At 37.5% G+C, this 14,027-nt stretch overlaps 1 protein-coding gene across 7 annotated transcripts in view; it reads right to left on the reverse strand.

The window, feature by feature from the left end:
- Positions 1–853: 853 nt before the first annotated feature.
- rimbp2a (RIMS binding protein 2a) overlaps positions 854–14,027 on the reverse strand; it is a 66,434-nt gene continuing 53,260 nt past the window's right edge. For 3 of the 7 annotated variants that reach the window (XM_058416078.1, XM_058416075.1, XM_058416082.1), the window contains 10 exons: positions 13,081–13,227; positions 12,600–12,705; positions 12,165–12,290; positions 11,010–11,179; positions 10,745–10,913; positions 9,689–9,739; positions 9,454–9,554; positions 9,251–9,322; positions 7,936–8,079; positions 854–6,693 (listed from right to left, as the gene is read on the reverse strand). In XM_058416078.1, the coding sequence (XP_058272061.1) occupies positions 6,511–6,693; positions 7,936–8,079; positions 9,251–9,322; positions 9,454–9,554; positions 9,689–9,739; positions 10,745–10,913; positions 11,010–11,179; positions 12,165–12,290; positions 12,600–12,705; positions 13,081–13,227 (1,269 nt within the window). In that variant the 3' untranslated portion in view covers positions 854–6,510. The remainder of the gene's footprint in view (positions 6,694–7,935; positions 8,080–9,250; positions 9,323–9,453; positions 9,555–9,688; positions 9,740–10,744; positions 10,914–11,009; positions 11,180–12,164; positions 12,291–12,599; positions 12,706–13,080; positions 13,228–14,027) is intronic. The other 4 variants (XM_058416081.1, XM_058416077.1, XM_058416076.1 and 1 more) reach the window with 4 other exon arrangements.

A 14,027-nucleotide genomic window follows, 5' to 3' on the forward strand; every position in this document is an offset into this window, starting at 1 on the left:
ATAGCCCAAACAAGCTATCTAGCATTATACTAGCCCAAACAAGCTATCTAGCATTATAATAGCCCAAACAAGCTAACACAAACTAGCATTATAATAGCCCAAACAAGCTAACTCAAACTAGCATTATAATAGCACAAACAAGCTAATTCAAACTAGCATTATAATAGCCCAAACAAGCTAACACAAACTAGCATTATAATAGCCCAAACAAGCTAACACAAACTACCATTATAATAGCCCAAACAAGATATTTAGCATTATAATAGTCTAAACAAGCTAACTCAAACTAGCATTATAATAGCCAAAATAGCATTATAATTGTGAACATGCTAGTGTTCACTTACATCATAGTGAACACACTCATTGATAAGCTTTTAAAATAAACAGGATGACCCATAAGAGACTGTTATTATAGTAACCAAGCTAAAGTACAAAGATCATAGCAAAAAGGCTAACTCATGAACAAGCATTTATGCTAAACAGGCTAAAGTAATAGCAACATACTAATAAGGCTCGTTTATAAACTAGCATCATTGTAAACAAACTCCTGAACTCACATAAGAAAAATTACCCTAAATCATGAACCAGCTTTTATAGTAAACAGGTCATGAACTAGCATTAGCAGCAGATAGGAGTTCCTAGTTTTTATTCATTTGGTAGGTGGGCTTGCTAATGAAGATGTGCATAGACACGCCCATAACCATAAACCACGCCCCATTATTTCCATGACTCGTCGTGTCTGATAAGCGGGTGACGGGACTCATGAGCTCAAATGTAGGTTAATACTGCCCTCTGGTGGCCATGACATCGTGGTGTAATGACAAACATAGATAAACGAGTCAAACAGCACGAGTGTAAAAAATATTAAATTTATTTCCCTTAGAAAAAAATGTGTACATGACACATGCACAGTCACATCGTAATCATGAACGTAACTTTTCTCTTTTTTCCCCCCCTTTAATTCACTGAGTGACCACACGAATGTAGGGTTTTGTTTTGTTTTTTGTTTTTTTTTTGTTTTTTTTGAGAGAGAGAGAGAGAGAGAGAGAGAGAGACCATGAATAATGCTTGCACTGTTCAATCTGAAATTTCAACACATTAAAAAAAAGTATAAACATTTATAAATTATCTACAAATGGAGAAAAGTAGAAAAGAGTAAAAGCATAGTGACACCGAACACGTCTAAACACGAACAAATAATCCGGATTACCAGTTTACATTGGTTATATCTATCATTATATAGATTTTTTTTCTAATTGTACAGTATATTTATAATTATTCATATGGTTAAAACAAAAATAGACTTGATTTTTTTTTCCTTCTTCTTCTTTCTTCTCTCTCTTTTTTTGGCAGAACATTTTTTTTTGGACAGTACAGACATTTCGTACATTCCTGTGTGGCAGTGGAACTTTTCTAACAAAAATAAATAAATAAATAAATAAATAAATAAATAAATAATAATAATAATAATAATAATAATAAACAAAAATTATAAATAAAATAGAAAATGATCTAACACGTTTGATAGAAATATATCTTCACACAATATAATATAATATAATATAATATAATATAATATAATATAATATAATATAATATAATATAATATAATATAATATAATATAATTTACACCCTGGATCAAACCAAGCACAAGTGCAATCTAAATCACACCTGTAATTTGCATTCGAATTAATAATGGAAAAAAATTAATAAATAAATAAAACATAAGCACACATAATGTCCCTTTCACCCCAACACTAGTAAATCAGCTAAAAAATGTGCACCGTGCATGAGTAAATATCACATTGTCAGATAGGACAATTGTTTATTTCATATCATACGAATAGGATCAATTAAGAGCTATTATCAGATCCCAATCACTTCTATCATGCAGCCCCGTCTTCAAGATGTAAGCCACACCCCCATGTGATACTGAGTGACAGCAATCTCTCTGCAGTGAGAGGGGAAAAATAGAAAGTGATGATTGGATTTCCAGTGGCTGCCTTGTCTGATGTCTTAATTGTGATATTTTGACCTGTATATTTTTTACTGTAACAGAATAATTAAACACTTTTTCTTACTAATGAGAATGATGGAATGAGAAGGAAAAGTATTCTATCAAATCATTTGAGGAAAATTCTAAATGACTGTATGTAATATTCATGATACAATCGAGTTGTTTAGGAAGATTTGGTCCACGACACTTAACTGGTAAACTGGTCAACTTCACACACGGAACGCGTCTCAGCTGATGGACTGTGCTTTTGTTGTGGTAAAGGGACATTATGATGGAAGGTGCCATTGTTTCTTCAACACTCTTTTATCTGCTGATTGTGTATCTTTTTTTCTTTTCTTTTCTTTTTTTTTTTTACCTTTAAGTGTATTTAAACACTTTAAAAGAATGTCAAACACCACAACATTTCAGATTAAACTCTTTTTTTTTTCGTAAACGTACAGAGCTTCCAAAAACCCAACAAAAACCGAAACACTGTATAGTATAGCAGCACAGCTCTTAATCACACGACTACAATTTTTTCAGAAAGAGACAGAGAGATGGAGAGAGACACAGGGAGAGACTGTGTGTGTGTGTGTGTGTGTGTGTGTGAGAGAGAGAGAGAGAGAGAGAGAGAGAGACTGATTAATTAATTCTTGACAAAAACAATGGGTTGTTGAGATTTGGTTCATTCATTATTTTACACATTCCCCTGCGAAAGCATAAAAATGGCAAGACCAGTTTTTTCCTTCTTGCTATCCACTCAAAAAATCTTTAGTTTGGAGTCAAAACCAAATCTGACTTTTACATGATAAACAATGCACCCAGTTTGGTGTATGGTCCAGTCTAAAACCTTCCACTTTTTTCCCTAGTGTGTTTTGGGTCATTGTCCTGCTGCATGATAACGTTTCTCCAAATTCATTCATTCATTCATTGTCTATACCCGCTTATTCCTAGGATTCCTAGGGTCACGGGGTTTGCTGGAGCCTATGCCAGTGCAAAAGGGCAAAAGGCAGGGGTACACCCTGGACAGGTCGCCAGTCCATCACAGGGCCACACATAGACAAACAACCACACACACTTTTCTCCCAATTAGATTGGATTAAATTCTCTGTAAATTAGCAAACAGAATGTTTCTGTAAACAAGCAGCCATGACACTATCTCCAACATGCTTGACTGATGAGCTGTTTTTGATCATGAGCAGATCTTTTCTTTCTTCACACTTTGTTCTTTCCATCACTGAAAGATTAGGGGTTCATCTTGGTTTCAGAGCCTTCTAATCTCTGTATTTCTTTGCATATTTGAATCTGGCCTTCCGATTTTCTGCTGAAGAGTGTTTTGCACTTTGTGTTACGGCCTCTATACACTATTTCTGCTCCATTTTTGTTCAAAGCCTATTCGTTAGTAAACCAGTGGTTTCTTTCTTTTTCTGGACATTACAAATTGTTTTCTAGGCTAAGCTCTCCCATAGACAGCTCTCTGGTCTTTATGTTGGTTTATCCTTTTCAAAAACAAATACAGTCTTCACAGATGAAACCCAGAACAAGACTGTTTAAATAATCAATCTAACAAAGCCTACCTGGGCATCTGCCAGTCACATGTACTAGTCACAGTGGGGTCAAACAAAAGGTGCCCTGCCAAGTTGCTTAACACATCTAGATGTAAATATCAGGAATAGAAAGCTAAAATTCTGATCTACGATTTCACATTCATCTTTTGACCTCAGACCTTTGTCTTTGGTGTATAGCAAAAACAAAAAGAATTGGCCTTGCTGTTCCAATACTTTCGGAGGGGACTGTATCTATTCCTGTTCGTTATGCTTTGATACCTGATCTCCTTAATGACATCATACTAGAACCCCTAAGGGTTTTTAAGTTTGTCTCTGTGTGAAAATCCTTAAAAGTTCTATGTAGAACCCTACAACAGGCTTTCTCTTTAAGGATGTTTAAAATCTGAAGAGCCCTTAATTTCAACAAAACCTTAAAAAGAACTTTGGAGAAACGTAAGAGTTTACCAAGTACCTGGGGCTATGTTCCCAACAGAATCTAGGCATTAAGTAGAAAATACTGTGCAAGAATTTGGAGGTTTTACCCCATCTTTACCACCCAGTTAATACATATACTCTTTGAAAAATGTTTTTTCTTCAAGGTTTCTTTAATGGTTGGTTGGGTCATGTCTGAAAATGTACACTGTATAATACGGTACACTGTGAACCTGGTTAAAACACTTTTCATAAGGGTTCTTATCTTCCTAAAAGGAAAGTGGAGCACTCTGTTGTTGGGTACACTCTTTAAAAAGGTTTTTATATAGGGTCTATTGTATAGACTTACAGTACATGACTTACAGTACATGACTTAATACATAAAAGGTTACACAAGAGTACTGTGAACCATGTCTGATAGGAAAATACATTTTTGTAAAGCTCTAGATAAAGCACTTAATGATACTCTTCCTTTAGGGTTCAAGTGTATAGTATACAGCATGTATAGAACATGCTAACAGAAAATGTTTATTTAATACACTCAGAAAAGGGGACATTTGTATAATAATAATAACAATAATAATAATAATAATAATAATAATAATAATAATAATGATAATAATAATAATAATAATAATAATAATAATAATAATAATAACGATTATTATTATTATATAGATTATTAAAAGAGTTATTAAAAGTCTCTCTGAAAGAGAATTCTTTGTTGTAATGCATTAAAAAATGGGAATGTTTAAATGCTCATTGGATAATTAAGGTTTCTTATGGAAACAGTTGTACGGTTCTACACAGGACTTTTATATAGCTCAGCCTTTAATTTGGCTTTGAATCTTCGTATATTTTTGATTTATTAACAGGTGTGTATGTGTGTGTGTGTGTGTGTGTGATATTGTTAATGAATTAATAATGACTGGACATAATTTACACTTCCACATTCTACGTCACAGAAGGTTTGACTCACTTACTAAGCTGCCAGTTTATCATATCCACCCACCACACTGGTCACTTTAAGAGCGTATATTCTTAGACTGGAACCCATCTGCTGCTCTGTGTACAGTATTAGCACTCCTCTATGCCATGCACAACCATCACTAAGCTGATATTATTTAGTTGGTAGGTACTCAAATGATCATTTCTGAGGATGAATAAAGGATGAAGTTCTGAAATAAAAAGTCCTGCAGTTCGAATAACAGTTAAAAAATAATAAGCTGAATATTTGGGTTGTGTTCAATGCTGTAGTGGTATGTGATTATTTATTTATTTATTTATTTATTTATTTATTTATTTATTTATTTACTATTGAATGCAAGAAATGCAAGAAATAAACTCTAGAGCAATACCTTACATTTTTTAAATCTTTTTTTTTTTGTTGTTGTTGCTACAACAGACCAATAGTTTTTCACTATCCAGGTTCATAAAGTTTTATTAGATACAATTGGTGATTTGTTTTAATTCTTAGGGTCAGGAATTTGACACTCCATTAATCAAAAGGTTCTTTAGGGGTGCTTTCACACATATTACACTGTCTGCTGTGTCTGAATCCGAGTGTCAGAGTTTGATCAAAAATTGATCGTTTTGGTTCATTTGCTAATTGCTTTGTTTTCACACTGCATATAATTAAATGAAGAGAAAGGCAAAAAAAAACCCCAAAACATCTGTAGGGCTGAAAAATTCTTTCATGGTCTTTCAATTATTGGTCAGAAATGTGGCGACGGAAAAAGGTACACGAGCTTTTACCAAGTGTGTGTAGAAATCACATGGACAGCCACATGAAGTTGGTGAAATAGAAGAATTCAATTAATTCGAAATAACATCCGCATCCAGCGTTTTAACAGCTTGCATCCACAAACAAAATGCTGCAACCCAAAATACACAGCAGGTCTGGCTTTTCTATAAAAGTCAATCAGTTGGTCAGTTTGCTTTCTCACTACTCAAGTTTAATAGGAAGCAGAAACAGATCACCTCGCTCAGATGCTCTCAGATCCGAGTGTGATTTCTGTGTTCTCAGCTTAAAAAAAACGTTCACACACTAGAGATCTGTTCAAACACTGGATAAGTGAGAACACTCAAGTGACCTGTGTCCAAGGTGTACCTGATAAACTGGCAGCTCTAATATTCACTACAGGCCAGTGGAAGCAAACAAGTGATTTTTTTTTAAAGCAAATTTTATTGATATCTAGTTGAAACAAAGCTGCTTTCATGTAAAAGGTTCCAAAAATGAGGCATACAATCCTACTATAAGATGTAATCCACATTTTGATGCAAAATGCAAAATCAAATAAATCATTTATTACATTTATTCAGACTCTTTATTTATTTATTTATTTATTTATTTTTCCAGAATAAATAAACTTATTACCAGCCAAGATAAAAAATCAAAAAAAAATCACGAGTTGCTTCCTAATTTCTGGCCTATACTGCATGTTTTTTTGGCACATAAATATGAACATGGCTGTAGATTTTCTTGAAAACATGAACATGTTGCCCTTTTTTGATTGTGTATGGCGTCGTTTTTTTTACTTTGAGAACTTCTGGAGTAGTTTCTTCCCCTTGGAGAGCAGTCCTTTCTTCTTTTTCAGGTCTCGCGGCCCCCTGGCAGGACTAAGGGGATGGGTTGACCCCACAGGGAGCAGAGGACGCACGATCGGGGACGCTGGTCTTCCCAGGACGGGTGCTGGAGTCATGTTTTCCACTGGAACCTAATGAGAGAGCCATCAGGAGGGGGGGACAGGGAAGGGAATTAAAACATCATCTCTCTTCACCTGATCAGAAGGAGTGAATTTTCTATAACAGTAGCTGTTATAGTAGTACAGCTACATATCACATGTTTATATTATTGCACATGTTCTAATATGGTATTGTTTCATCAGTAACAGCTCATTCACAGGGCCTTTTTTTAATGTGCGTAATCTTTGGTAGCTTTGATTTTCTGTGAGGGGATATTTATTAAATATTTACGTCAATGGCAGCGCTTCATAACCCTTTTAACCCTTTGTGCCTGTTTTCCTAATTTGGAAAGTGACAAAAAATGAGAGACTGCTCAAAGGGATTGATTGTTTCTACCTACTACGGTGTAAGAGGAAAATATTCAACAATAACAGTAACAAAATATACAACAGTAACTGTGGTTCAAACTAGCATTACGGTTCGTTTACACACCAGAAACCTGCTTCCACCTCAAATGAGCTTCCTCTGCTGTTTTTTCAGCCAAGCAGGTGAGAAAAGGAAGGAAGTAAAATAAATTATTTCACTAACATTTACGTCAAACATGAGAAATTAAACAAAAAAAAAAGACAAGACACATAAATGAACACAGACATCCACCGATACGTCAGGAGATTTTGCTTCAGCGTTGCGTTTATTTCTGTTGATTATGGCTTTACAGTAATGTAATGTGTTTTGGTTGTTTGTTTTTTTTTTTGTTTTTTTTTTATATGTGCATGTTCTCAGAGCAGAATTTGGATGAAGGTGTGATACACACAAAAAAAGAAACAAAGCCTCTTTAATGGAACACAACACAACACACACAGGCCAATGTGTACTGCTCATATATAAAAAAGGTAATAAAGTTCATTTTTAAAAAGGCATGCTTGTCTAATGACCTGGTCATTTTAACCGGGTTTCAAAGCACTAACCCAGAGTCTTATTCTCTCTCTTTTTTTTTTCCCGCTGCAGGAATGAGATTCAGTCTTTCATCATATCGTTGCCAATATCCCCCAGTGTATGCTCTAGTTGTGCTGTCTGTCTCAGTTCACGGTGGGCTTTGCTTCTTCCATTCCAAAAAAAGCAAGACCGGAAGCCACTGCACGTTCACCACCACACAAAACAAACAAGCACGAGAAGTTAAAAGAAAAAAAAAAACACAGAGACGGCGAGTGGACGAAACTCAAACGGAGGATGGATGGACACAGGGCCTAGCGCTGAGAGCGGCGATGGTGTACCCGTTTAGGCTCTGGCCGCGGCGCCGGCACTGGCTCTTCCTGGTCAGGGTGGGACGGAGTCTCTGTGAGATAGACCTCCACATCATCAGGCACTTCTTCTAGAAAGTTGGAGGGAACCAGGCCACGATGTCCATTAATCTCACCCTGTGAGAGCAAACATGAGCAGTGTCAACAACACAAAACAAGACCACATGCTCCATTTAACTTATTATAGTGGTGATATTAGCTGTGAGCACTAAACTCCAATATCCATCAACAGCTCAGTAGATAAGCTATTAGTGTTGAGCAACACATTATATCACAGTGTCTCACTGATTGTGTAATTAAAATGAAGTGGGGGAGAACTAACGCATACGCACAGTTAAAGACAGATGCAGCTGCATCCATTTCTAATCGATTTGAAGTGTTTCACATTTATGCTGCTCTATTGGTTTCATGCCATGTTTTCTCTGAACACCAGACGTGGTTATAAGGAAAGCTTTAATCCTTTCATTCAAACCAGGAACACTAAACGTATGGCTCTGGCCCATGTCCTTATGTGTCATGGGAAAACAAGGATGCAGCTTTATTATTTTATCTATTATTTATTCTTTGGAGTGCGTCACTGCATACATGATTATACAATCTGGACATCTTGCTTCTTCTTACCAATCTGTTGGTGGTGCTGTTACTCTCAGTTCCACAAAAGTCCAAGTCTTTAATCCTTAATCTGAAGTGATGCCAAATGATGAAACCTTCTATTGATTTTTTTTTTTTATCTTTGAAAGCTGAGCCACACTTTTCACATTTCACCGAATAACACTTTGGTTTGGTTCATAAATATAAGCATAAATATGCTGCTTTGGATCTACATGAATTTAATGATCACGTTTTTAAATAAGTGGTAATGAAATGTTTAATTCACTTTGAGGCAAGCCAATCTGAGCTGTACTTTAGCGCTGTACATTTAATCTAGAAGCTCTTCAGTTGTCCATCTGAAAGCACCCTTGAAGATTCAGTACCCTCCCCATCAGCAGATTCTCCTGAATTCTACCACAAACCTGAATTTCCTTTCTACAGCCTCATTACCTTATATTACTCTGAAAGTCTTGCCAATGTTCTAGTTCTAGTTTCTGAAATGTGTGTAGATTCCTTGCTTGTTCATTTGACTACTCTTACCATCTGATCATCTGATTATCCTCTGGTTCTCTCCTGTTTGTTTGCTGCCCACTCTTGCTCCAGAGTCCAGTGTGTCAAATTTACAAAATTTCACCACCCTAATTACCCTTCAAAACCCCCTGGAAGGTTTCTTCCGTTCTAAGAGTCAATCACTTACATAGTAAAAGCCGTCTTCATCTATCTCCCCAAATACAGCGATGATGTCACCAGCACAGAACGTCAGCTCGGCCTGTATCAGAGAACATCAACTGTGTTAGCAAAGTGAAAGACTGAGAATGCATTTGTTTCTTTTGTTTGTGTCTTTTTGAGCAAGTGTGTATATGTGCGTGTGTGTGTGTGTGTGTGTGTGTGTGTCTACACCTCAACATCCGCATTTGGTGAACTCTCCCTGGGGTCATAGTCATAAAGGGCAACCATTCTTCTAGTAGCCATGGGATGCCGGCCGCCTTTTCGACTGTCCTCTGCAGAAAAGTAGAAATGAGAGTATCTCTTAGTCGTGAAAGTCTTATATAGTAGAAGTCCAACGTATATATTAAATCAGGCCATGTTGAGTTTGACTGGGAATAACTAGGCACAAAGTGGGTTTGCAGTCTACCTATTCCAGTTAGTCCAGTCAGCTGATCTGCTACTGGAGGGTGGAGTAAAACTAGAGGAACCAAAGGAAACCAAATGAACATGGGAGAACATGCAAAATCCAGACAGAGTAAAGGATTTAACTCTTGACTGGAGCTGTGAGGCACCTTGCCCTAAACATCTTGCAGAGAGTAAGAGGATGTGGGAATAAAAGCAGCATGAAGCACATGTCAAGCACAAGAGCAGAAAAAAATTAGAATCTTGGAACATCTAAAAAAACAAAATAGTTCCTGTGATTGCTTACATTATAGCAACTATAATTCCCTCGTCAGCCTTTTCTTTTTCTCTCATAAAATACATATAATAAAATACAGCTGTTACCAGCAAACTGCAGTATGATTTGTCTAGCAGATGTGCTATCAGAGCTGTTATAGGAAAGGAATCAAGATCTTTTAACCAGTCTGAGTCAATTCAACCGTTTATATCGTAATCAATTTTTACTAACATAAAAACAAATCCTTCTTTCTTAAAAGGGGAGAAATCTAGCCTTCAAGTCCACATACAATTCACTCAGTTAAACATGCTTGTTTTCAGTGGCATGCTGCAGAAGTGCGCAATAATTTGCAATGGAAGTGCTATGCTTAGCATTAATGTTAATGTACTGTTATTCGTGAAGTGTTTGCTAGCAAAAAAATCATTGGGTGAAGTAGCTCTCTCACAGAAGCCACTTTACTGGGACCCTGGTTCGATCCTAGACCCTGGTTACTGCATGTGAGTTTACTGTTTGTGTATGTCCATGTTGGTGTGGGTTCTTCTCTGTATTCCCCAACTTCTTCCCACTCTTCCACCTTACAAAAATATGCCAGCAAATGGACTGGCTAGTCTATATTGCTGCTAGATGTGAAAAAAACTCTTCCCCCAAACAGGGTGTATTCCCACCTCACACCCAGTGTTCACAGGACAGACTTTGGACCCATCACTATCTTGACTATGATCATGAATTTACAGAAAATAAATAAATGAACAGAAGATTTTGCAAAAGAAAGCGTAAAACTGCTGATGCTTGAAGTTGCAGTACCTATTCTATCCACTGGTGTATTGAGGGGTAGAAAGCCCTGCTTCATGAGCTGATCCATAGTCTCGTCATCCTCGGCTTGAATCTCTGACACCATGTTACAGGGAATGAGGCCAGACCGGCCACGGATCTCTCCCCGATAAAACCCATCAGTGTCTTTGTCCCCATACACCTGTAAGAGAGGACGGAGTAGAACGGCCAAGCAGATCTTAATTATAATGGCTGGATCCTCAAATATGAGCTGTAATTCTCTGCCTTGATGTCTCACCTTGATGATCTGTCCTTCTTTAAAAGGAAGCTCTTCATCAGCGGCATCTGGGTTTGGGGACATGGAGAGAGGGTCATAGTCGAACAATGCTACAAAGATACGGAAGGGGTCTTCAGGCTCGGACTCGTCATAGTACGGAGGAGACCGCCGTCCTCGGTCCCTGTAACCTCCTGAGAAATGATGCATAGAAGACTGAAAAATGTTGGCGAGGTCATGTTTGGTTAATTCCATAATTCCTGTGTTTGGGCTACGTGCACATAAATCTACCTTCAGCAAATCCAATTTCACATGCATACATACATTCAGCCATTTAATAACCTTTGAATATGAGGTCATTTTAGGTCATTTCTATTTGTTCAATGACCACTGAGCAATGGCTTAGGTGTTAACATGTAAAATCCTCTTCATTTGCAATTCATACAGTATTACTAAGTCTTTGAGTGGGGTAATAGACAAACATGTGGCAATGCAATGAAATGGTAAATACAGTCAGATGGCAACATCTCACACAAGCTGCAAGCCAAACGTGTTTCACTGGAAGTCCAAGAAATGCAAACATAGAGAGAAAGAAAGCTACTTTAACCATGCAGTATACAGGACCTGAAGAAGACTTGGTTTTGATTAGTCCTGGATAACGTTACACATTAAGATGTACACCATACATCTTGTACAACTTACAGGGCCGTGCCAAACAGTAACTGGCAAATGAGCCCAATGTGCATTACAGAAAGCTGATGTAATGCAACATGGGATGTACATTGTTGTTTTTTTGTTTGTTTGTTTTCACCTGTGAAACATACCATTGTTGGATTTCCTTGTGTTACAATTTGGTGTCAGGCACTACCCTTAACTTTCTCCCTAATATCATGCACAGCCAAAGTGAAAGCCTGAAGTTGAGAAGGAAAGAAAAGGGTTCAGCAGGCATCTCATGACAGATTGGTGCAACAGGGAAGAACATTCTCTGAGGGAAAAGCGAACACTGTACTATAAAGGGCAACCATCTTATACCTAGTATGCATCCCTTAAGTCTTAATGCAAGCCTCCATCTTGGCAGTCCAGCGTTTCAACCTCATGCGTTTCAGAAACTTGCTCATGGCACTTTCTTGCTCTTCTGTCTCACTGTGCTCTGGTAGAACACGGAGCTGCAACACATACCATAAGGAGGCCTGTGGCCACCATGCCTCCGTGAACACCATGTCCTGTGCCGCGCTACACGGCCATAGTAAACATCCTCCATGACCGGAGAACGGTTCCCCTCACTGTTACTCTCAGTGGTTATCTCTGAGGGAAACACCAACCAAAGAGCTGTTACCATGAACAGACCACACCACTTGCATGGTCTTGCCTAACATGTCCATCCAGTTAAGCAAATGAGGCAAAGAGGACTACACAAGTGCTGTCAATATCACTAAGAAAAGTTCTAATTACTTGTGACTTTCATGTCTTCCAGGTGCCCTTTCAGACAGACATTTTATAATCTAAAAGATCTGACCGTGGAACTTGAGCAAGGATTGGTATTAGCTGAACATCTGTGATAAATTGTTTAGCAGGGTTGAACCGAGTCATGTATCAAACTTGGGGTTCACTGACCAATAGAGGGAACCATGAGGGGTCTGCGCTGGGGTTGAGGACCTCCATGAGCTGGCCTCCGATTTGAGTCCCGATCAAGCCTTCCTGACGTAACGTTGCCTCCAACCTTATAGCAAAAGGTACAACAGATATACAAGACTCAACATTCAACTTCAAAAATGCTGGCAGAATTTTATTATTTTTGGCTTGATTTTGTGTTCATGCATTAATCAAATAAATCATACAATTAATGGAATCTTCACCGTAAACAACTAATTATTTGTAGTTTAGCAGATGCAAGTATGAATTAGCCACTGGCAGCTATACACTTTTTATAGGATATTTAAGTCTTTCCACCCTAATCACTTTTTGCACCACCTTCACTGCACCACCTTCACTGTCACATGACCATGATGGACACTAATTTATTTGCTTAAACTTTGTTTTAAAATTGAAAATCCAGCTGATCCTCTCCTATTGTCTCAATCATATCAGGCCCCACCTTAAGTGCACTGTGTGAGTTGCGCCGTCGTCCATCCTCCAGTTGCATTTCAGAGTACAGCTCCTCCTCATCCTCCTCCATAATGTCAGATAGGTCTGAACCTCGGCTGCTTTCTGTCTGGTACTCTTCACTATGACTGTAGTGGGACTGTGGCAATGAAACATCCATTCAGAGGACAGCACAAAAACAGCAAAACTCAACCTGAAGATTTAGTTATTCAGTTTTGACAAAGTCTCCATCTTAACCACAGCTACTTTTCTAATTCTGAGATCAGTAGCTGTTCATAGACTAAAAGATGAGAAAAATGTTCAATTTTGATGTTCAATGAAACATGCTGTAACTAGAAAATTGACCCTTCACTAACCCCCCTCTAAAACATCAATTACTGACCACTTTAATTTTAGCAACCGGAACTATGCATGATACAACAAACTATATTGCGCATGGCATGCTTGTGCATCACATAGCCAATATCTCAAGATTTTAAAAAGGGGGCAATGGATGAAATGGTTTATACAATGGGAGGACAACACCACCAGGCTTTAAAATATGTGGCTAGCAAGCTAGCGATTTTGTGCAAAGTTTTTCTATGCTAAAGTTAATGCATTTATATAAATAGCATGTTTAGTCTAAACAAAAAAAAAAGAATTTGCTAATTGCGGTGAAATGGAAAATGGTGACAGTCTAAATTACTATTTGCTAGCTAACACTGGAAATACAAAAGAAGATCCATTCGCACTAAATATATACACATAATCCTTCCTGTTTTCTAACTGAAATGTTGGAAGTATCGATTCAGTCATCCGCACTGAACAAAAGCCCTTCCATCTGGCACCTGAAAAGGTTACCTGGTTTATCTCTGACATTTAAAAAATGTTCCTGGGAGAACCATTTAAAAATCTAAAACTGTTAACCATCCAAAAATTCATGGAGGAACCCTTTTCTCC

Source organism: Hemibagrus wyckioides, linkage group LG18 (genome assembly GCF_019097595.1).
Source record: "Hemibagrus wyckioides isolate EC202008001 linkage group LG18, SWU_Hwy_1.0, whole genome shotgun sequence".
NCBI classification, from domain to species: Eukaryota; Metazoa; Chordata; class Actinopteri; order Siluriformes; family Bagridae; genus Hemibagrus; species Hemibagrus wyckioides.